Source organism: Lagenorhynchus albirostris, chromosome 3, assembly GCF_949774975.1.
Source record: "Lagenorhynchus albirostris chromosome 3, mLagAlb1.1, whole genome shotgun sequence".
Lineage (NCBI taxonomy): Eukaryota > Metazoa > Chordata > Mammalia > Artiodactyla > Delphinidae > Lagenorhynchus > Lagenorhynchus albirostris.
In genome coordinates, this window is record NC_083097.1 from 35,931,174 (window position 1) to 35,956,365 (window position 25,192).

The following is a 25,192-nucleotide window of genomic DNA, read 5'->3' on the forward strand; positions in this document are numbered from 1 at the left end:
ATTTCTGTTGTGTCGGTTTTAACTTCTCGTTTTTCATTTCTAATTTTATTGATTTGGGCCCTCTCTTTTTCTTGATGAGTCTGGCTAAAGGTTTATCAATTTTGTTTACATTTTCAAAGAACCAGCTTTTGGTTTCATTGATCGTTTCTATTGTTTTCTTCATGTCTATTTCATTGATTTCTGCTCTGATCTTTATGATTTCTTTCCTTCTACTAACTTTGGGTTTTGTTTTTCCTTCTTTCTCTAGTTCCTTTAGGTGTTAAGTTAGGTTATTTATGAGATTTTTCTTGTTTCTGAAGGTAAGCTTATATTGCTATAAACATCCCTCTTAGAACTGCTTTTACTGCATCCCATTAGTTTTGGCTCATCATGTTTTTGTTATCATTTGTTTCTAGGTATTGTTTGATTTCCTCTATTTCTTCAGTGATTAATTTGTTGTTTAGTAGCATACTGTTTAGCCTCCACATGTTGTTTCTTGCAGTTTTTTTCCTTGTAGTTGATTTCTAGTCTCACAGTGTTTTGGTTGGAAAAGATGCTTGATATGATTTCAGTTTCCTTAAATTTACCGAGGCTTGTTTTGTGGCCTAGCATGTGATCTGTCCTGGAGAATGTTCCAACTTGAAAAGAATGTGTATTCTGCTGCTTTCGGATGGAATGCTCTCTATATATCAATTAAGTTCATTTGGTCTAACGTGTTATTTAAGGCTTGTGTTTCCTTATTGATTTCTGTCTGGACGATTTGTCCATTGATGTAAGTGGGGTGTTAAAGTCCCCTACTATTATTGTGTTATTGTTGATTTCTCCTTTTGTAGCTGTTAATATTTGCCTTATATATTGAGGTGCTTCTAAGTTGGGTGCATATATTTATAATTGTTATATCTTCTTCTTGGATTCATCCCTTGATCATTGTGTAGTGTCCTTCTTCGTCTCTGGTAACAGTCTTTATTTTAATATCTATTTTGTTTGATACAAGTATTGCTATCCTGGTTTTCTTTTGATGTCTATTTGCATGGAATACCCTTTTCTATACTCTTGCTTTCAGTCTGTATGTGTCTCTGGATCTGAAGTGAGTCACTTGTAGGCAGAATATATATGGGTCTTATTTTCGTATCCATTCAGCCACTCTATGTCTTTTGTTTGGAGCATTTAGTCCATTTACATTTCCGGTAATTATCTATATGTATGTTCTTATTCTCATTTTGTTAATTGTTTTGGATTTGTTTTTGTATGTGTTTTCCCCCCTTTCTTCTTTCGTTCTCTTGTGATTTGATGACTATCTTTGGTGTTGTGTCTGGATTCCTTTTTCTTTTTGTGTGTATATCTATTAGAGATTTTTGGTTTGCAATTACCATGAGGTTTTTGTAAGAGTCTCTCTCTCTCTCTCTCTCTCTCTCTCTCTCTCTCTATATATATATATATATATATGTATATATATGATTGTTTTAAGTTGTTGATCTCTTAATTTCAAATGCATTTTAGATACCCTGCATTTGTACTCTCCTGCACTCACAATTACTGCTTTTGATGTCATATTTTACATCTAATTGTTCTGTGTATCTCTTAACTGCTTATTGTGGATACAGATGATTTTTACTACTTTTGTCTTTTAACCTCCCTACTAGCTTTGCGTTTGGATGATTTCCTACCTTTACTGTAGGTTTGCCTTTACCATGAGTTTTTCCTTTCATAATTTTCTTGTTGCTAGTTGCAGACTTTCCTTTTTGGCCTAGAGAATTTCCTTTAACATTTGTTGTAAAGCTGGGTTGGTGGTGCTGAATTCTTTTAGCTTTTGCTTGTCTATAAAGCTTTTGCTTTCTCCCTGAAATCTGAACAAGACCCTTGCTGGGTGGAGTGTTCTTGGTTGTAGGTTTTCCCCTTTCATCACTTTAAATATATCCTGCCACTCCCTTCTGGCCTGCAGAGTTTTCTGCTGAAAAATCAGCTGATAGCCTTACGGGAGTTCCCATGTATGTTATTTGTTGCTTTTCCCTTGCTACTTTTAATATTCTCTATCTTTAATTTTTGTCATTTTGATTACAGTGTGTCTTGGTGTCTTCCTCTTTGGGTTAATCCTGCATCGGACTCTGCAATTCCTGGACTTGGGTAACTATTTCTTTTCCCACGTTAGGGAAGTTTTCAGCTGTTATCTCTTCAATATTTTCTCAGGCCCTTTGTCTCTCTCGTCCCCTTCCAGGACCACTACAATATGAATATTAGTGCATTTGATGTTGTCCCAGAGGTCTCTTAAACTGTCCTTATTTCTTTTCATTCTTTTTTTCTGTTCAGCAGCAGTGATGTCCAGTATTCTGTCTTTCAGCTCACTGATCCATTCTTCTGTATCATTTAGTCTACTATTGATCCCTTCTAGTGCATTTTTCATTTCAGTTATTGTATTCTTCATTTGTTTGGTTTTTCTTTATATTTTCTAACTCTTTGTTAAAAACTTCTAACTTTTCACTCTGTGCATCCATTCTCCTCCTGAGTTCTTTGATAACCTTTACAATCATTACTCTGAACTTTCTCAGGTAGATAGCCTACTCCACTTCACTTAGTTCTTCTGGGTTTTTATCTTGTTCCTTCGTCTGAAACATATTCCTCTGCTGCTTCATTCTGCCATAGGTTGCTATTTGCATTTTTGTGTATGTGGTAGGTTAGTTACATTTCTCAACTTTGGAGAAGTAGCCTTTTGTAGGAGACATCCTATGCATCCCAGCAGTGCACTCCCCTCTCATCACCCAAGCCATATGGTCTAGGGGTCCCCCTAAGAGGGCTGTGTGGGTCCTTCTTTTGTGTTGGGCTGACTATGTGGGTGGCCTGGCAGGCTTAGTTGGCTCTTAGTCCAGTTGGTTGCCAGGCCCTGTCTTGTGTGGATGCTGCTGGCTGCTGTTTAGCGGGGCCTGGTCATGAGGCAGCTGGCTGCAGAACTCCATGGGGCCCTGTGGCTAGTGTTGGCTTACTGCTGAGTGGAGTCAGGGTCCTGAAGACACTGGGGCTATTGCCTACCCACTGGCAGGTGAAGCTAGATCCCGGGGTTAGTGCTGGACTACTGGCAGGCAGAGCTCGTTCCTGGTCTGACTGCAGGGCCCAGGGATCCCAAAGCGTGTTTCGTATCACTGGCTGGTGGGGGGTGGGCAGTTCCTGACACATTTGGGTATAGTGTGTGGAGTGTCCCAAAGATTGCGTTGGCATGCTAGTGGGCAGGGGCAGGGCCCAGCTTGTCTCAGGGTCAGGTCTGGCTTGCTGTTGGCAGGCTTGGTCTGCAGCCTGAAGGACTGTATTTTTCTGCTACTGGCGTGTGCCCCCTGGTGGGTGAGGCTAGTCTAGAGACTAGTATAGGCTTCCTGGTGGGAAGGGCTGGTGCCCGCCCACTGGTGGCTAGAGGTGGGTCTTGGCTGTCTGGTGGGAAGGGCCATGTCTAGCCGTGTGTCTGGGTCAGAAATCTTTAGGCAGACTTTCTGCTAATGGGTGGGGCTATTCCCCACCCAGTTAGTTGTTTGGCCTGAGGCATCATTGGCACCTACAGGCTGTTGGGTGGGGCCAGGTTTTGGCACTAATGAGCTAAGATGGCAGCCCCCAGCAGCAGTATTTACACATTTGAATATTTTCCAATATCTCTGCCACCAATGTCTATGTCTCCAGGTTGAGCCATAGCTGCCCCGTCTCTCCAGGAGACTCTCCAAGACCAGCAAGTAGGTTTGGCCCAGGCTCCTATCAAATTAACGTTTTTGCTCTGGGTCCCAGTGCACATGAGATTTTGTGTGCACCCTTTAAGCGTGAAGTCTCTTTCCCCCAGTCTTGTGAGGCTCCTGCAATTAAACCCTGCTGGCATCAAAGCCAAATGCTCTGGGGGCTTGTCTTCCTGGTGCCAGACCTCCAGGCTAGGAAGCCTGCCATGGGGTTCAGAACTCTTACTCCTGTGGGAGAACCTCTGCAGTATAACTATTCTCCAGTTTGTGGTTCACCCACCCAGGGGGTATGGGATTTGATTGTATCACGAGTCTGCCCCTCCTGCCCATCTCGTTGTGGTTCCTTCTGTATGTCTTTAGCTGTAGAAGATCTTTTCTGGTAAGTTCCAGTCTTTTTCGTTGATGGTTGTTCTGCAGATAGTTGTGATTTTGGTGTGCTCATGAGAGGAGGTGAGCTCAGGATCTTTCTACTCCACCATCTTGGCAGTTCTCCTAAATCACACTTTTTACCAACTATTTGCAAGGGTGTGTCACTTAACATACTCATTTAATCCTCACAACAACCCTATGAGGGAAGTAACGTTACAATCCACATTTTAGAGATGACAAAATTGAGACTTAAGGAAGAAAAGTGCTCTGCTGAGACCATATACTAGGATTTAAACTCTGTTCTTCTAATTCCAATCTTAAACAGCAATGTTATGCTGCCTCTACTTATAGCAAAAAAAAAAAAAAAAAAAGTTAAAATTTGTCTTCAATCAGGAATTACTGATTCCTTACTGATTAAATTTCTAAATAAGTGAGACAACCTCTGAGAAGTACCTGGTGCGGGACTTGACACATACTGGGAAGAACAAAAGATCATTTCTTATTCATTCAACACATGTTTACTGAACACCTACTAGGTAAGCCAGACAGTGTTCTAGCCAGTGGTGAACAAAGCTAAGTCCTTGCTCTACAAGTTTGTATTTCTTTCCTGATGTGTTTATAGATCATAACTACACAAACAGTAGGTAAATCTGTTGACACTTAGAAAATATTATCTGAACTGCCATTTTAGGTTTAAATACTAATAGGTCACTGTATAAGCTATACTAATAGGTCACTGTGTAAGCTATACCCCTAAAGCCTCAATGAAATTCCTCAATTTCTCCACCAGGGACTGTGTCCTGATCAGCCTGCTGAAATGCACACCTTGGCCTCAAGAGGGACTTGAGGAATGAATGAATCCATTACAGTCATTCCCCAGGCCTAGGAATCATCTTAAAGCTATTCAGCTGTTATGGAGCACATAGGCACGCTTCATATTAACTGTAAAACATGAAGAATAGGGGAAAATTTTAAGTGTGGTCCTAAAGAAAGAACCTTGATACAAAAAGGACTAGGATGGTCTTGAGAATGACCCCCATTACTTTAAAGCACTTAGCTAATCTTACCTTCAAGACTTGGGTAATGGATAAACAACAATATTCTATTTATAGCACAGGGAACTCTATTCAATATCCTATGATAAACCATAATGGAAAAAAATATTAGAAAAAAAGAATGTATATATACATGTAACCGAACCACTTTGCTGTACAGCAGAAATTAACACAACATTGTAAATTAACTATACTTCAATTAAAAAAAAAAAAGACTTGGCTAAACACATCCTCTGTAAAGCCAGAATGGAACTCCTTCGGTACAATTAGTGAGCCCTTGCTCTGGGTGCATCCACGGCACTTTGTGATGCCATATAATGTGGTCAGCAACATGTCTGTGCCCTCAGGGAAGTACTCGGTGCTCAAAAAAGTTGGAAGAATGGGCTTTCCTGTTTTAAAATAAGGCTAATCTTCTCTAGCTCTAAGTAGAATGATGCTGTGAAGATAAATAAAATGATGTTAAAAAAAATGAAAGACCAGAAAAATTAAACATATAGGTTTCTTACCTTTAAAGATAGGGATCCAGCTAGAAAAAAGTGGTCTATATCAATAACAGAGGCTAAAAATCCAGCTAAGACGATTTCTCCAATGTCAGTCTTCTTCTTGATTCCAATGACTATTGCCCATGACCACATGCCAATCACGCCATGTACTGAATTATCTGAGAGTGCACGAAGCCAGTCATTTCGTTGAATTATGGAAAACTGAAGAAGTCTGTCAGCTACTAGGCAGAAAATGCCCAGACCAAGGCTGGAAATAAGAGATTCAGTGCTACAAGACTGGAGTAAAGCATGGGTCTTCTCAGTCTCAGATGCCATCACAAATGGTATGTCAATATATGCTAAAAGCCATCAGGAAACAAACAGCTTATTCTTGTTTACATTCCCAGTCACCCTAAAATAGAAAGCAGAGAAAATGAAGATTATGGGCTGCCATTATAATATATAAACAAAACAATATTGAGAATAATTTTACAAGTATAAAACCAAGTTGTAAAAACTGGTATTTCTTTTTCTCTTTAACTGTTATCAGTAATTTCATTTTATTTTTTCCAGCTTTATTGAGATATAACTGGTACATAGCACTGTGTAAGTTTATCTTACACAACATGATGATTTGATATACATATGTATTGTGAAATGATTACCACAATAAGGTTAGTTACATTCATGACTTTACATGGTTACCTTTGTGTGAGTGTGATGAGAACATTTACGATATACTCTCTTAGCAACTTTCGTATTAAAAGAAATGGTATTTCTTACATTTATATATAATATGCCATGTGGCCCAAAGAGAACAGATTAGCTTTGTAGGAACAACAGTTTAGATGGTAGCATGTATCAAGGGAAATTTAAGAAAGCCCACTGACTAATCTACTACTTTGAGGTCATCAAATGGTTCTTTCTTTCAGCAACGCAGTGGGGATCCATTGCGTCTGTGTACCCAGCAACTGCTTTCCATACTTTTTCTGATAACAGCATCCACTTCCCTTGGGAAAACTGCTCATCAAAATACCCAAACTCTGGAGCTGACCAATTAGAATTCCCTGTATCTCTTATTAATAGTAGTGATTAACAAGCAATTACTAATTAGTAATAATTTTATAGTAGTGATTAGTAGTGATTACTCTGCTTATGAAGGTGACCCCAGCTGGGCGAATCAGACTCCCTTCCAGAATTTTCCCTAGTGGAGCTGATGGGGAAAGTTCTTTTTCTTCTTACAGACCATGGACTCCACTACATGGGACAGCCTAGGAAAAAAGAATCATAAGGACATCAAGTCCTCAGGTCCAATCTCTAAGGTTCTCAGAGCTGCCCTGGTTCCTGCAGCTCACCTTTCACCTTCCATGAGCTACCTCAGGATTTTCCCAATAAGCCCCCTTTTCCTTTCTGTTACCTCTAACCAAAGAACCTTAACTGACATAAAAAGGCAATCATAATTCTGAGTGCTTGCCTGGCATAGAATATTGAAATCACTTATCTAGTTAAAGTTATCAACATTGTGTGATACGTGAAGTTTTTGTATTGTTTTGTTTTAGTTCTGAGACTTAAAGAATAACTAAATGATTTATTGAGAATGATTCAACCTCCATTCTGTAATAAAAACTATGCATAGCTCATTGTATATATTCTAAAATTTATAGGGAAATGCAAAAGACCTAGAATAGGAAAACACCTTTAAAAAAGAACTAAGTTGAAGGACTTACACCATCTGATTTCAAGTCTATTATAAAGCTACAGTAATGAAGAATGTGGTATCGTTATGAAGATGGACAAATATATCAATGCAACAGAATAGAGAGTGGGATCACAAATAGATCCACACATAATGGTCAATTGATTATTTGACAAACATGCGAAGGAAAGTCAATGGAGAAAAGATATTCCTTTCAACAAATGGTGCTGGAACAATTGGATAGCCATATGCAAAAATAATGAACCTCAATCCATACCTTCCTCCCTATACAAAAATTAACTCAAAATGGATCACAGACCTAAAAGTAAAACAAAACTGTAAAACTTCTGGAAGAAAACACAGGAGAATATTTTTGTCCTTGGGTTATACAAAGAGTTCTTAGTGTCAGTATCAAAAGCTCCATCTGTTTTAAAAAGTTGATATACTGAATTTCATCAACGTTAAGAACTTCTGCTCTTTGAAAGACAATGTTAAGAGAATGAAAAGACAAGACACAGACTGGGAGAAAATATTTGCATATCTCATATTTGATAAAGGATTTGTACACAGAGCAAAGAATTCTCAAAACATGATAACAGAAAAACAGACCGATACAAAGTTGGGTGAAAGATCTGAAAAGGTACTTTACAACGATGATATACAGGTGGTCAAGAAGCACATGAAATATGTTCAACATCATTCATGATTAGGGAAATGGAAACTAAAACCACAATGAGATTCCAAACATAACTATTAGAACTGCTAAAATTTAAGACTGACCATTCCAAATGTTGACAAGATGTGGAGCAACCAGAACTCTCATACACTGCTAGTGGAAATGTAAACTGATACAACTTTCCAGTTCTGAAAAAGTTGAACATACTTCTACCATATGACTCAGTCATTCTATTCCTAGGTATTTACCTACGAGAAATGAGAGCAAACATCTGCACAAAGACTTGCACATCAAAGACGTGCACATCAATGCTCATAGCAGCTTTCTTTACATTAGCTCCAAGCTGGAAACAACCCAACTGGATAAACAAAATGTGGAAAAAAAGAAATAAAAAGAAACCAAAACGTGAATCATACAAAAACATGAATGAACCTTAAAATAACACTAAACCAGACCAAAAAAAAAAAAAAAAAAGATTACAGTCAAAACCCATAGAACTGTATAACACAAAGAATGAACCCTAATGTAAACTATGGACTTTAGTCAATAATAATGTATCAATATCGGTTCATTAATTGTAACAAATGTGCCACAGTCATGCAAAAAGTTAATAGGGAGAAATGTGTGCAGAGGTAGAAGGAATATATGGGAACACTCTCTACTCTGCTCCATTTTCCCGTAAACCTAAAACTACTATAAAAAAAAAGTCTATTTTTAAAAAGTAAATAATTGAAGCAAGTATGTGAAAATGTTATAATTGTTAAATTTAGGTAATGGATATACTTTAGTTCATTATACTCCTTTTATGTTTGAAATTTTCATTTAGAAATATTGTTTTAAAAGAGTACATAGTATGATTCCATTTATATACAATTCTAGAAAATACAAACTAATCTAAGTGACAGAAAGCAGATCAGTGGTTGCCTGGAGACTGGAGGGGCAGGAAGGATTCAAAAGGAGCATAAGGGCTTCCCTGGTGGCGCAGTGGTTGAGAGTCCGCCTGCCGATGCAGGGGACATGGGTTCGTGCCCTGATCCGGGAAGATCCCACATGCCGCGGAGCGGCTGGGCCTGTGAGCCATGGCCGCTGAGCCTGCGCGTCCGGAGCCTGCACTCCGTAACTGGAGAGGCCGCGGCGGTGAGAGGCCCACGTACCGCAAAAAAAAAAAAAGGAGCATGAGGAAACTGGAGGGACAGATACGTTCATCATCTTGATTGTGGTAACAGTTTCACGGTTCATAGTCTCATACCCACATCAAAACATATCAAATCGCACATTTTAAATATGTACAGTTTATTATATGTCAATTATACTCCAATAAAGATGTTAAAAAGTTAGAGAAAACATTTTATTGTCAGTAACAGTAGCAGCCTTTCATGTAAAAGGAGCATCTGAAAACAAGAAAGAGATTATGGGGATAAAAAACCTGATGGCCCAAATAAAAGTCAATAGAAGCAATGCATAGTAAAATGTATGCTTCAAAAAACACAATTAGTGAGTAAAAATACTTTCAAAGAATTTTCCCAAAGCTTGAGGGAGAAAAGAAGGACAAAGAGGTGGGCATTGAAAGAAAAAACAAATTCAAAAAAATAAAGAGAGTTTTGAAATAGGAAAGTTGGCGCGGCTGCGGGATCCGATTCTGGAGACCCGCTGTTGGCTGGTATCACATTGTCTTTCAAAGTGGTAGAGGACGAACTGGCACTATTCGATAAAAGCATAAATGAATTTTGGAATAAATTCAAAAGCACTGTCAGTGACACCTCCTGTCAGATGGTGGGCCTAAGAGATACCTACAAGGATTCCATTAAAGCATTTGCAGAAAAGCTGGCTGTGAAATTAAAGGAAGAAGAACGAATGGTTGAGATGCTTCTGGAATATCAAAATCAGATCTGCAGGCAGAATAAGCTCACTCAAGAAAAGAAAGAGAATTTGTTGAAGTTGATTGCTGAAGTAAAAGACAAAAAGCAGGAACTGGACGCACTGACTGCAGATATCCAGGACCTTAAGGAAGAATATGCTAGGAAGAGGGAAACTATTTCCACTGCTAACAAAGCTAATGAAGAGAGGTTGAAAAGGCTACAGAAATCTGCAGACCTGTATACAGGTCGACTTGGACTAGAAATTCGAAAAATTTATGGTGATAAGTTGCAGTTTCTATTCACTAATATTGACCCTAAGCATCCTGAGAGCCTATTTATGTTTTCCCTGAGCCTAAATGAAGCAAGGGACTATGAGGTGTCAGATAGCGCTCCTCATTTTGAGTGCCTAGCAGAATTTCAAGAAAATGTAAGGAAGACCAACAATTTTTCGGCTTTTCTTGCCAATGTTTGGAAAGCTTTTACTGCTATTGTTTATAATTAATGTATAAATAGTATATAAAAACCGTTAAAAAAAATAAAAATATAGAGAAAATCCTTAAGAGTTTCCACGTCCAAAAAAAACATCATCATCAACAATGGTTATCTGCAAAAGAAAGAGAATGTGATTAACATCAACACCAAATATTGTGGGACAACAATTACAGAGCTCTGGGAGAACAGGACTATGACAATAGGGTTCTAAACAACTAAATTATGGCCCCTACGTGACAACTGCAAATTTTAAGATTTTTACCTTAGAAATTATAACACTTTTATATATGATTTCTGGGGAAAAAATAAGGAGCAGCACTTCTAAATTTCTAGGGGAAGAAGAGAGGAATACAGAAAACTTGCTCAATATAGCAAAACAGAAAAGGAAAAACATGAAGAAGAAAATTTTACTCCCACCCCCACCCACCAAAAAAGTAAAAAAGGAAACAAACACATCAAACACAAATACTATAATATATGTGAATGTATTAAATTTCTCTATAAAGGGACAGATTGGAACAGAAGTAAACATCTCCCAAGTTACTGTTCATAAGAAAACATCTCAAACAAAAAGTCTTAGCAATACAGAAAATAAAGAGATGAGAAAATACATACCTAGAAAACACAAACAAAATTAAGCAGCTGTGGTAATACTACCATCAAACACAATTTATGGCAAAAGACTTAGTGGGACTAAAAGGGATAAAATATTCAAGTCATAGTAAAGTTAGATAAGAAGATGCTTACATGTCAAATCGTGCTTACATGAATGAGGTCAAATAGCAAAAAAAAAAAAGATATAGACAGTCTGAATAATTTAATTACAAATTTTATTTCATATACAGGTCTAAAACTGTGTATATTACATAGAATACACATTATTTCCAAATGTCTGTGGCTCATTTATAAAATTTAATTACACATTTACTCATCCACAAGAAAAACTTCAACAAAATCTAAAAAGTGGAAATGTTCAGGCCAAATTCTCTGACCACAATGCAGTATATAATTCATCACTTTTAAACTGCTTAAAAGAAAAATAGTGACCTAATTAGCTCGAAGAAACTAAGCTTAAATGGTGGTGCAAATAATTCAGTTAGAGCCAAAAGACTTGCTTACTTTTCAAGTGTTTATGCTCTGTAAACATTTCTGGAAAGAAAACAAAAGCTCAGAGAGCAGACTTTGTCTATCTGTTCACCACTATCTTTTAGCACACAGTGGATGCTCAACAAGTGTTTATTGAATGAATTAAATAAAAATCATCATACACTGTATCTGTTATCCACCAGGTATTGCCTATTAAATGATTAAATGGCATTTAGTAAAATGTAGCATGTGTTCCTGGAAATCTCCATTTTTAGCAAGTGCAAATACCAGGTAATTCTTATGTTCACTAAACATTAAGAACTGCTAGGTTATAAGAAACCAAAATGAATGAAAACCAAGAAACATTACCTTTAAAGTCAAAACAGTACAGCTATTATAATATTGTTCTGGCAGTTTTAATCAATGTAATGAGGCAAGGAAGGGATAGAGGGAGGGAGAGAGAAAATGTATCATTACCTTATCAGGAAGAAAACAATTACATTAGTTTGTAAGTGAAATGACTGCCTATCCAAGAGAATAAATTGAAAATTGTTAGAATTTAAGTTGCAAAAGGCGGCTAATTCAAGATAAATTATTAATATACCAGCAATAATCATAAGGGGAAAAGACAGGAAAATGAACATTCACAACAGCAATAAAAATTCAAATATCAAGGAATAAACTAAACAGGTAATGCATGTGAGGAAAATGTCAAAACTGTACTTTATCAATCAGCTATTTAGAGCTCTGGTGGCTTTGTGCTATGTTAACGCAGCTAAGTTGGAAGGACATTTCTGAGAATCCCCTTCCTTTTATAGTTCTCTGTAGTGCTGGCTACAGGAGACACTGTACATGGGACTTGGCGGGCAGAAGTGAAGCAGCAGCCACACTTTTTAACTCTAAAGGTTGGTGCTGGACGCACCATGGAGCTCGCACGTCTTGCTGCTGATCTGTCAGCTCACCTTGCTGGCATGAGCGAGCAGCTAGGCCTGCAGCTCCTTCAGCCTTCACCGTTATCTTCCTTCAGCTTCTCCAAATCCTGGGCCTGCATGTGCAGCCCCAAGGTCAAGAGTGCCAGCCTCTCCTGCAGGTCACCCACAGCATCAAAACTGGATTTGGTGAGAAGCCAGTGCAGGTTCCATTCTGTCCTTGTTCTCATCCACATCTACCTTCCCCTCCCGACTTGCTGCAGCTTCAGGTTCAAAAACAGACTCAGAGGCAACGGCCTGCAGTGCCTGCCCTCCGAGCCCCACGATTACAGCGGGTCTAAACTTCTTATTCCTTAGCACGCAAAGTAGTTCTGTTCCTTTGATGGAACTTTACTGATACAAGAGCCAGACCATTTTACTGAGGAAGAAGACAACATGGATGGTATTATCCTCCTCAAATTAATCTATAAATTTAATGTAACTCTCATCAAAATCATAAAAGGGATTTTCTTTTAGCAACTTCACAAAACATTTTCAGATTGGCAGTCGAAAGAGCTAATGCCAATAAACTTGCAAAAGCAGAGTAATATGAATACTGAAAGGTAAATGCAAAGTCTGAGACAGGTCAAGTGTGTGTTTGGGGAAGGCGGAAATGTATGTATAATTCCAAATTGGTAAGGAACAATTATTTCACTCAGATCCTGTGTCAGTTAGGGTTCTTAAGTGCACGGAAGAGAAAGGACTCTAAGTAAAAGCAAAAACCATTAAAAGGATATTGGGAAATCACAGACTTGCCAGGTTTCAAGAACCAGGCTTCAAACTCTGCCTCAAGCACCTCAGTGAAAATGACACCAGACACCTGTGGTGAAGACCTCTCTGCCCCCGAGCCCAGCTTACACTGCCTGACCCATCACCACATATTATCATTGGCATTGCTGCTAGTACTGCCCTATCTGCTGCTGTCATAAAAGATTCTTGGCATATTTGTTTCTTTGCTCTCAAAACTTGGAGTTGGGGGCTTCCCTGGTGGCGCAGTGGTTGAGAGTCTGCCTGCCGATGCAGGGGACACGGGTTCGTGCCCCGGTCTGGGAAGATCCCACATGCCGCGGAGCGGCTGGGCCCGTGAACCGTGGCCGCTGGGCCTGCGCGTCCGGAGCCTGTGCTCCGCAACGGAAGAGGCCACAACAGTGAGAGGCCTGCATACCGCAAAAAAAAAAAAAAAAAAATACTGATAGACATAACTATATAAAAATGTAGACTTCTGCATGTCAAAATTAAAGACTAATAAATGGAGGAAATTTTGAACATTTATGATGGAGAAAGATTAGAAGCCCTACTTATTAAGGGCTTTTAAAACTAACAAGAAGAAAAAATACGTATCCCAATAATAACATGGCAATGTCTATGAAAAGGCAATTTGGAAAAGAAATAAATACAAACGGTCAAAGAAAACTATTAAAAGATTTCAACTTTATTGGTAATCAATTGAATTTAAAACAATGAGATTTCAACATAAGATTGACGAAAGATTGCTAATGATTTGTTTGTGGTGGGGAAACGATCACTCAGTATTAGCAGTTGTATAAATGGTATAACTCTTCTAGCAGACAATTTGACAATATGTATCAAAAATGATTAATAAATGAGCAAACACTTGACTCAGGATTTCCAATTCTAGGAAATTATCCTAAGAAACGAATTAGATAAATACAAAGAGTTAAACATGGATGTTCAGCACAGCATTGTTTATAATAAGGAAAAATTAGAAACTATGTGTCCAAAATACAGGGCTAGTGAAATAAATTCCATACAATTATGCAGTCATTAAAAAAATACTTATTCCCATATTTGTTGACATAGGAAATGCTCAATAGATACTAAAATTTAAAAGGTAGCCTAAAAATAATATGTAAAATATTACATTTTTGTTAAAAATATGTACATATGCATAAAAAATCTGGAAGGCTGTTCATTTGGCTTGTCTCTCACTAGTGGGCTTACATGTGATCATTACTTTTTTTCCCTTTTCTTTGATTTCATAAAAATTTTTAATGTTACTATCATGAAAACAAAACCAATAAAGCTCCTTTGAAAAGTTAGAAGTAATTAATAACTTTGACCATGATGCTAAGCTCAGTTTCTTAAAGTATAATTTTTAAAAATGTAGAAACATATTTATAACATTATAAATATTAATAAAATATTAGAATATATAACATTAATAAACATTAATAAAATTGTATGCAAATCTCACGTCAAATTTATAGTATAATATAAAAATAATGTATTTACATTTATGTATTAGTTGGTACCTGAAAAGCCTGTATGAAAGATTTCTGTATCTCCAGATGAAATAAACTTATGCAGGTTCCTTTAAGTTTTTTTATTAGTGTGAAGAATACTTGCTTTGCAGAGAACAACTATTTTGTTAATGACAATGGAATCTAAAACCATCCTCAAATTCTTAGTCATTTGGAAAAATGAAAATTGTTCTCTAAAGCACTAAGATTGAGTTATAGTCTACAGATTCTTCCAGGATTAGGAAATAATGATTTCAAGATACTTTCAACCAAGAGATATGACCAAAATGCAAAAGAAACCTCCAAGGTCATGAATCCTTTCCATATACCTTAGGATTTATAGTTCCACACATCATGAATCAGGTCTCTGCTTTGCAAAGTAAACATCTGACACCTGAATGGATAAAGAAGTCAATGTGTTTAAAGGCTCAGTGCATATAATTTTAAAGTTTATAAAATATTCCTTTGAATCAAAGATAATATCATTATCCCCTTAGCTGGATGGGAACTGGGACACAGAAAGCTTGAATTAATGACCAAGCCAGAGAGGTACAGCCGCAGAACAATATCCCCCACGGTAAGCCGTGGCCTGTAAATTAGCCCTAAGAAGAAAGAAGGCCATTCAGATGGATGAGTTGTGAGGAGAACGTAGGCTGGGCACAGTATACACAGAGGCCTAACAGAAAAGCTCTTCTGCCGCTCAAACTATGCTTCTGTATGCATTTAATTGCAAATTTATTGTCAAGTCTCATCCTAGAAAGCAGACAAAAGGTCATTATACACCTAATTGCAAATTGCATGATGTCTCTATAAAGCCATTTCATTACATCCATCTTCTTTTACTCACTAAACAATTTTTGTCATTACTAAATATATTTAAATGTACTCACCTAATGTTTTACTCGATGAGTTCAGATACAAGAAAGGATCGAGTAGCTAATGAAGTGTCAGGAGCAAAGTGAAACATGAAAAGATCACTTAAAGTATTTAAATGATGATCCAAATTTAAAGCGACGTGAAAAAGAAAAACTTACTGTTTTCCAAATGTCTATATACTGTAGTAGTTTACGAATAGGAACAGATACACATAATGGGGCAGCACAAAATGCATTTTAAATGGAAAGTTTAAACAGCTTGCTTGATGAGAGAGGAACAAAAAGCTCACCTGGGCAAACTCAGAAGCAGATCCTTTCAGCCCTAGTCAAGCCTACAGATGCCTGCAGCACTGCCAACATCTGGACTACAACTTCATGAGACCCTGAGCAGAACCATCCAGCTAAGCCTCTTCCAAAAATTCTGGCCCAAAGGTACAGTGAGATAATAACTGTTTACTGTTTTAAGCCTCTAAGTTTTGGGGTACAGTAATTTGTTATGCAGCATGGATAGCTAAAACAGTAATTTCTCTTTTCAAGAAAGGTATAATTATGGTCCCAGAAACACAGTTCCGACATCTATTCCACTCCAACTACTGGTGCAGATATTTAGAGTAGATTCTGAGTATGAGACAGTAATTTAATAGTTGTACTTCCTCTTATTTATTGTCTCTGACTAGAACACCTAAGTGTCCCATTTTTCTTCTCTCTGCTTCCTTTTTCCACTTCCTGCTCCTCCCGCATAAATAGAATGGACTCCAGAACCTCTTAAACTGTAAAATACCTTTATTTTACATATTCACTTTTGTTGGGTAAGTTCATTAAGAGCAGTAATTATAATTTTCTTAAACTTGTCATGCATGAAGTTAATGTGCTCAAGGTGTTTAATATTTCATTATACTAATACAGGGGGTAAGCAGGTTAGCAATCCTCAGCCTGTGAACTGAAGATATTATTTGGAATGATTTCTGCCATAACAGCCAGTTACCCAGATCATAAATGTCTCTCTATGACTTGAGGGAGCCATTTTCGGCAATGGCCAAACTCTGCCACGCACCATTCCTGTAAGAGTACTTTGCCATCAACTATGGGGTCTTCAAAGTATACCTAGCAGTAATCCTCCCTTTCCTTAACTCGACAAACACATACTTAGCCAGTTACTTTACACACTGTTGTGCATGGTTTGTTAATAATCTCTGACGTTATTCCTACCAAAAAAATAAGAGGTAGCAAATTCCCAACAGAAATGTCCTTTTCTGCTTCACCCCTTCTCCCCCACCCCAAACCCCATCACAAATATTTACAAAAACCTGAGGAAAAAGCACCGTCTAGAATCCGAAAACTGCCTTTATTATGCTTTACAAATAAGTCCTCTTCAATGAACTGTAGTTGCTGTGAAACTTAATATATATTTACTTTCTTTAATGCTATAGTACTCAAAGCAGATGCCAAATCTAATTCAGCTAATTTGCAAAGAAAGGAAACACAAATCTTGCTCACTTTCACGGATACTCTTCGTAACCTGCATGTAAAATGTTTCTTTCCTATGACAATTACAAATACATACGATTCTGAATTTCAACAAGTCTTAGCAAATTCCCAAAGTCATTCTTTCCTAAGGTTGGCACGATTCAATAATTTTTAAAATGTCGATTAAGAAAATAGGTGGAAAGCCCTGGCGTCTGCAGGGAAGGGAACAAGTTACAATCTCCACAATCACCCCTCCCGGGAGCCTGGGCGCCTTAAGGGCCCTCGTGGCTGGTAAGGTGGCAATGGGCAACTCTGGCAAGATCGCCGGCAACCCGCCCAGAGCCAGGGAAACGCCAGGGGCGCGAAGCCTAGGCGAGGGCTTGACGCCCATGGGATCTATAAGGCGCGACGAACCAGGAGGGCCGTGCAGGGATCGCGCAGATCCCGGAGACACCGGCCAGTGTCTGTCGAGCACGCCCCACCTGCTCTCGGGTCCCATGCGACTGCCGCCCCTCCACGCCTTCCCCATCGGGAAACTGGATCTTCTAGACTTCAGGTTCAGGTGGTCCCCGCCTCCGGCCTGCCACCTCAGGACGCAGTTTCGCGGCGTCCATACAGTCACCCCCCGGCCCGGTCCCTTGCTGAGGATCAGCCTCACCCACCGTCCGCTCCCCAAGCTGAAACAAGCCAGCCGCGCGAACGGTGGCTCCGCCCCTCTACACCCGCTTCCGTCGGTACCATAGAGACGCCGGCCGCGGGCCTGAGCGGCTCTAGCCCGCGACGCAGGCCGAGAGGACGCCGGGATACTGGTTCCACTCTAAGCGGCCAGGAACGCGGCTTAAGGGCTCTTAAGACGAGGGGTTGGGTACCTCGAGTTCCCCTACCGTCGTGCTCCCCAAAAGTACACATTTGGGACGACGGGTGGGAAGTGAAAAGTGCCTTGTTGGTTCCCCTCTCTCGACCCTGAGGATTCATTCTCGGCTTAGCCGGCGCCGTTCACAGCGCACCCACGCGGCGGCGGGAAGCCGGGGACGCGAATTAACCTCACCGAATATGGGACGCGCGGGCTTCTGCCCAGAGGTGCCGCCGGCTGTCCCGGAGATGTAGAGATGTTTCCGACTTCCTGCATGGGATCCTTTAGGGTGGGCGTAGGAGAGAGTTTTTCACTCCGCAAGACCGGGCGACTTCGCGGCCCTTACGCTCCTCTGTGGCGCTCCACCGCCCTCTTGGGGAGCTCTTGATAATTACTCTTTGGCGCTGTGCGGTATACGTTGGGGGCAGCTTTTTCTTGTGGACAGCAGTGAGAAGGCTAGAACGCTTAATCATGACTACTGAATGCCCAAGAGTCGGAAAAAGAGACAACATAAAGGGTGGCTTGACTCTGATTAACTGGACGGACAAGGTGCAGCTTGTTTAGTGGGTCTGTGGCCAGTTCCCATCCCGACTCCCTGCCTCGGAGTGGTGGCTGCTCTGTGAGCACCACGGAGACATCGAGCTTGACATGTGGCTCTAGTAAGCACTGGGCGAAAAGCGGGGGCTCAAAGAGGAAAATTTCTTTCTCCTTCCTACCTGGTTTCTCAAAACAAGTGTTGGATGTAATGCAGGGGCGGCAATGGGATTATATTAAGTACATAGTTGAAGGAGACCATAGAGAATCCGAATCTTCTATCTCAAGCAAACTTCTAGGTCTTTCACGGAACCTTAAAGTGTGGCTGAGTTTCTGTTACAGAACTTTTCATTGCTTGTCACACTCTTGGTTCTTAGCCAACGGGAAAGACTCAACTGAGGGAGGAAATTATACATATTTTACCTGCACAGCTTAAAAGCTTATTAAAAATATTACTGAGCACATTAACCACAATATTGGGTGCTTTTAGTCATGTTAAGAACAAATATTTTCTGTCTGAATGCAGTAACAGTTTGGCATTACCCTTATGGCAGCATGGGTGCATTTCTTATAGTCTAGGCTTTCTAGAGTTATTTAGGGACAACATAGGTGGTTTCCTGCAACCAAAACAGAACTTAGTTATTTTCTCTGTGGGCAGTCTGCTGCCCAAAGGGACTGTTCATTACACAATACATACTGAGCGCTCTCAATATGCCAGGCACTATGCTTGGTAATAAGACTATAAAATAACTTTATGGAGCTCAAGTTCTAGTGGAGGATATAGACCACAAAGAAGTAAGTTGAATGACTGAAATATGTGCTCTAAAGGAAGTAAACATGGTGATGTAATAGTAATTGGGGGAGGCCCCTCTGAGGCAGGGATATTTGTGCTGAGACCTGAAGGTGGCAGGGAGCCCACTGTGAGCTAAAGAGAGCATTGTGCCCATTCAAATTGCTTACATTACCTCTCCTAACCTACTACACTCTGCTTGCTTTGCTATTTTTCTCGTTGTTTCCTCTGTTGCTTCTTCTCTTTTATGTGAAGAGACTGGTCTTTTCAAGAAATCATAAGTTAATTTGAACATTTCTGATTATGTCTGGTATAATCTTGAAGTCCTTTTAGATGTATGGTTTTGTTCTTTCCCAAGAGACAGGTGTAATACATAGCACTTTTGGTGAGCTCATTCCTCTTTTGGTTTCATACACTTTGTAGCATAAATCTTTGGAGATGTTCAAAACAAATGAAAATATCTGGTACATGAGATAGTCCAGATAAAATTTAGTCTTAGCTAAAGTGCTCGATTCTTAGCTTGAAGCAATATTGCCCACATTAAGGTTTTTTGTTTTGTTTTTTTAAGATCTAATTCTCTTTTCATGGTTCTACTGAAAAATACTTGGAGTAGAGAGACTAAATAGCAAATGATCAATGTACACAATTCTGCATAAGTAAAAGGAAAGAAACTTGATTAATAGTGAATGCTCCACAAGACAAAACAGCAAAAACTACAGTTTTATAAAATTTTTTCTCAAATCTGAGATAAGAAATTGTTCAAATTTTTAAAATAGTTCTTTATTAATAAAATATATATTTTAAAATTTACAAGTTAGGTAAAATACCTCCAAAGTTAAATGTCATTTCTCATAAAATCATTGTACAGAAATCATATATATAATTTCTTGGCTTTCTAGTAATTTTCTACCAGTCACTTGAAATAACATCCTCAAGGTTTAATAATATATTGTAATAATTCCATATTTCACCTTTTAGAGTTTGATAGAAGACAGTCAATATCCTGAAGGATTTCAGAGGTTTTTTTCAATGCCACTGATACACTCTTTTCATTAACTTCTTTTAGCAAGTCTTCTGAAGATTTTGGTTTACAATGATCCAAAGACTGTTCATTTTTCTTGTTAGAAATCTGGCTTAGGACACCACTGTTCTCCAATAATACTAAGTTGCTTAGTTAAGGAGCTTTTTCCCCATATTTTTCATTATAATTGTTTTTAATTCAGAAAGCCTAGCCTTCATATTAAAATATTATTTCTCCATTGGGAGGAAGATCTCTTGGATTCACAATAGAGTTGGGACTTCAGAATTTATCAAGTCTATCCCTTATAGATGAAGAAACTAGTTAAGACTATAAGAGGGGGAAAGGAAAAGAGAGTATGTATGTCTGTATTTGGATGGAAGTTCGGTGACAGGGAGGAAATAAAAGAATTAAAACCTCAGTAACATTTCTTTAAATGAAGAAGTGATATGGGAATAAAAGGGAACCAAAGTAGGGGTGAGAGGAATACAAACAATCTGTGTAGGGTATTTTTAACTTAAAACATCTAGAGTGAAAAGAATCTGTCCTCTGTTGCAGAGCTACTTTATTATTTGAATAGGATTATGGAAAAATAACAGGATAAAAGAAATTTAGATGATTGGGATAGGAATGTACAGAACAAAAGGTTTAATAAGAAAAAGAAGTAAGAGTCCAGTCCAAGTTGGTGATGTAGGAGGTTCCTGAACTCACCTCCTCCCACAAATGTGACACTGAATCTACAGCTACACATGGAGAAATTCTCGCTGTCAGAAATCCAGGAACTACCCGAGTGACTCCTATACACTGAGTGAATAAGAATATATCCACAATTAAACGGGTAAGAAAGGTTGAGACACACTTTCAATATAAACCCCACCCTTAGCACAATAGGGGGGAACTCACAATTCCCAGCTTCTTCCTGAGGAGTAAACAGTTTGCCCCAAGATCTAATGCTCCAACTTTTAAGACTCCTAAGTGTGGGACAGGCCCCTAAAACTTCTAGTTCTGAGCAGACAGAAACACCCATCTCCCAGTCTTTCCCTCAAAGAGGGCTATTTGCATACTTTAAAAGCTGCTGCCTGAGGTATGCCTATTTGCATGTTTTAAAAGCTTCTAATTTAGCATGTGCCTAGGGGCTGAATGTGATCCTCCCTGGAGACTCAGGAGGCTGGCAGATGATATCTCCACATTCTTTCTCTGGCCTACTCAAGGTTGCTGCTATCTCCCTGGAAGGAGCTTATACACAAAAGAAAATGTCAGTGAAACAAAGAGCTGGGTTTTTTTTTGCAAAGATAAAATAGACAAACCTTTAGCTAGACTTAACAAGAAAAAAGAAAACTCAAACAAATAAAATTAGAAATGAAAGAGAAATCACAACCAATACCACATAATACAAAGGATCATGAGAGACTACTATGAACAATTATAGGCCAAGATATTGGACAACCTAAAAGAAATGGATAGATTCCTAGAAACATACTGAATCCAGGCTGATTACTAGTAAGGAAATTGAATCAGTAATCAAATACCTCCCAACACAAATGGTTTCACTGGTGAATTCTACTAAATATTTAAACAAGAATTAATACCAATCCTTCTCAAACTCTTCCAAAAAATGGAAGAGGAGAGAATATACCTCAAAACTAATTTTACGAGGCCACGGTTACCCTGACAACCAGAACCAGATAAAGACACTACAAGAAAAGAAAATTACAGGCCAGTATCTCTGATGAACATAGATGCAAAAGTCCTCAACAAAACATTAGCAAACCAAATTCAACAATATATTAAAATGGTCATACACCATGATCAAGTGGGATTTATTCTAGGGATACAAGGATGGTTAAACATATGAAAATTAATGTGGTATACCACATTAACAAAATGAAGGATAGAAATCATATGTCAATAGATGCAGAAAAACACTCAACAAACTGGGTATAGAGGGAACATACCTGAACATAATAAAGGCTATATATGATTAGCCTACAACTAATATCATATTCAACAGTGAAAAGCTGAAAGCTTTTCTTCTAAAATAAGAAATAAGACAGTAATGCTCACTCTCAACCCCTTTTATTCAATATAGTACTGGAAGTCCCAGCCAGAGCAATTAGACCAAAAAAAAAAAAAAAAAAGAAGAAGAAGAAATAAAAGGCATACAAATCAGAAGGGAAGAAGTAAAGCTGTCTCTATTTGCAGATGATATGATATTATATATAGACTCTGCTAAAGTCTCCACCAAAAATCTGGTAGAACTAATAAATTTAGTAAAGTTGCAGGATACAAAATCAATATAAAAAAATAAGCTGCATTTCTATACATTAATAATGAATTACCTGGGCTTCCCTGGTGGCGCAGTGGTTAAGAATCTGCCTGCCAATGCAGGGTACATGGGTTTGAGCCCTGGTTCGGGAAGATCTCACATGCCGTGGAGCAACTAAGCCCGTGTACCACAACTACTGAGCCTGAGCTCTAGAGCCCATGAACCACAACTACTGAGTGCACGTGCCACAACTACTGAAGCCTGCGTGCCTAGAGCCCATGCTCTGCAACAAGAGAAGCCACTGCAGTGAGAAGCCCGCACACCACAACAAAGAGCAGCCCCCTCTTGACGCAACTAGAGAAAGCCTGCGCACAGCAATGAAGACCCAATACAGCCAAAAATAAATAAATAAATAAATAAAATTTCTAAAAATAAATAATGAATTATCAGAAAAAGAAAGTAGGAAAACAATTCCATTTACAATTACATCAAAAAGAATAAAATACCTAGGAATAAATTTAAGCAAAAAGGTGAAAGATCTGTACATTGAAAACTATAAAACATTAGATGAAACAGAATAAGACACAAATAAATGGAAAGATATTCTGTACTCATGAATTGGAAGAATTAATATTGTTAAAATGTCCATACTACGCAAAGCAATCTACAGATTCAATACAATATTCAATGTATTGAACAATACAAAATTCTAATGGCATTTTTCACAGAAATAGAACAAACAGTACTGAAATTTGTATGGAACCAAAAAATACCTCAAATAGCCAAAGCAAACTTGAGAAAGAAGAACAACGCTGGAAGTTTTCTGATTTCAAACTATGGTAATCAAAACAGTATGACATTGGCAAAAACCAGAAATATAGATCAATGGAACAGAATAAAAAGTCCAGAAATAAAGTCACGTATGTCTGTAATGGTCAATTAATTTACAACAAACAGTCAAAAATATACAATGGAGAAAGGATAGACTCTTTAATAAACGATGTTGGGAAAACTGGACCTCTACCTTACACCATACACAAAAATCAACTCAAAATGGATTAAAGACTTGAATGTAAGACCTGAGACCATAAAACCCCTAGAAGAAAACATAGGGTGTAATAAACTCCTTGACATCAGTCTTGGCAATGACTTTTTGACACCAAAAGCAAAGAAAACAAAAGCAAAAATAAACAAGCAGTACTTGTCAAACTAAAAAGCTTTTGCACAGCAAAGGACACCTTCAACAAAATGAAAAGGCAACCTATGGAATGGAAGAAAATATTGCAAATTATATTTCTGATAAGAGGTTAATATCCAAGATATTCAAACAACTCATACAACTCAATAGCAAAAAAAAAAAAAAAAAAAAAACAATTAAAAAATGAGCAGAGGAACTGAATAGGTACTTTTCCAAAGACATACAAATGGCCAACAGGTACATGAAAAGGTGCTCAACATCACTAATCATCATGGGAAATGCAAATCAAAACCAATGAGATATCACCTCACACCTGTTAGAATGGCTATCATCAAAAAGATAAGACATAACAAGTGTTGGTAAGGATATGGAGAAAAGAGAACCCTTGTGTACCTTCGTAGAAATATAAATTAGTACAGCCACTGTGGAAAACAGTATGGAAGTTTCCTCAAAAATTTACAAATAGAACTACCATATGATCCAGCAATCTTACTTCTGGGTATATATCGAAAAGAAATGAAAACAGTCGGGGCTTCCCTGGTGGAGCAGTGGTTGAGAGTCCACCTGCCGATGCAGGGGACACGGGTTCATGCCCCGGTCCGGGAAGATCCCACATGCGGCGGAGCAGCTAGGCCCATAAGCCATGGCCGCTAAGCCTGCACATCTGGAGCCTGTGCTCCGCAACGGGAGAGGCCACAACAGTGAGAGGCCCACGTACTGCAAAAAAAACAAAAACAAAAACAAAAAAAAAAGAAATGAAAACAGTCTATTGAAGAGATAGCTGTACTCTTTTGTTCACTGCAGCATTTTTCACAATAGCCAAGATATGGAGACAACCTAAGTTGTTGGATGAATGGATAAAGAAGATGTGGTACATATATATACACACAATGGAATACTACTCAGCCATGAGAAAGAAGGAAATTCTGATATTTGTAACAACACGGATGGACCTTGACGGCATTTTGCTAAGTGAACTAAGCTAGACAGAGAAAGACAAATACATGGTGTCACTCATATGTGGAATTTTTTAAAAAGTCAAACTCATGGAAACAGAATGTAGACTGGTAGTTGCCAGGGGCTGGGGGTGGGGAAAGAGGGAGAGGTTGGTAAAAGCATATGAACTTTCAGCTATAAGATGAATAAGGTCTGAGGATCTAATGTATAACATGGTGACTGTAGCTGATAACACTGTGTTGTATGACTGAGGTTTGTTGGGAGGGTGGAAATCAGATGTTCTCACCACCATCTACCCCGGGAGGGTTGGTGAGGTAGAGGAGAGGAGGAAGATAGATATGTGAAGTGATATATGTGTTAATTAACAAGATAGGGTGATCCTTTTACAATGTGTATGTGTGTCAGGTCACTATGATATACTATTTAAGTATCTTATAATTTTTTCAATTATACCTCAATAAAGCTGAAATTTTTTTACAAATAATAGTATATAAAAATCCTACAAATTTAAAAAAAGAAAGAAGTCAGAGATAGTTCTCAGTTATAATTTAGAATATAATTATATAAGTGTGAAAGTCTCCATAGGACATCTTAACCCCAGTTC

At 38.4% G+C, this 25,192-nt stretch overlaps 3 protein-coding genes across 6 annotated transcripts in view; 1 reads left to right on the top strand and 2 right to left on the bottom strand.

The window, feature by feature from the left end:
- The window catches only part of TMEM267 (transmembrane protein 267), a 31,079-nt gene extending 12,926 nt beyond the window's left edge, over positions 1–18,153 (bottom strand). Inside the window, exons 1-3 of one of the 4 annotated variants that reach the window (XM_060146050.1) lie at positions 14,960–15,016; positions 6,741–6,863; positions 5,617–6,004 (exon numbers count right to left, since the gene is read on the bottom strand). In XM_060146050.1, coding sequence (XP_060002033.1) covers positions 5,617–5,928 — 312 coding nt within the window. In that variant the 5' untranslated portion in view covers positions 5,929–6,004; positions 6,741–6,863; positions 14,960–15,016. Of the gene's footprint in view, positions 1–5,616; positions 6,005–6,740; positions 7,081–8,068; positions 9,050–14,959; positions 15,017–18,020 lie in introns of those variants that run through there. The other 3 variants (XM_060146048.1, XM_060146051.1, XM_060146049.1) reach the window with 3 other exon arrangements.
- LOC132518298 (kinetochore protein Spc25-like) lies at positions 7,878–10,325 on the top strand. The gene is made up of 2 exons (XM_060146299.1): positions 7,878–7,906; positions 9,575–10,325. The coding sequence occupies exons 1-2, from the start codon at positions 7,878–7,880 to the stop codon at positions 10,323–10,325; spliced, it is 780 nt and encodes a 259-aa protein (XP_060002282.1).
- Positions 18,154–20,041: 1,888 nt separating the features above from the next.
- Positions 20,042–25,192, bottom strand: part of C3H5orf34 (chromosome 3 C5orf34 homolog) — a 31,749-nt gene continuing 26,598 nt past the window's right edge. Inside the window, exon 13 of the mRNA XM_060146052.1 lies at positions 20,042–20,310. Within this exon, the coding sequence (XP_060002035.1) occupies positions 20,117–20,310 (194 nt within the window). The 3' untranslated portion in view covers positions 20,042–20,116. The remainder of the gene's footprint in view (positions 20,311–25,192) is intronic.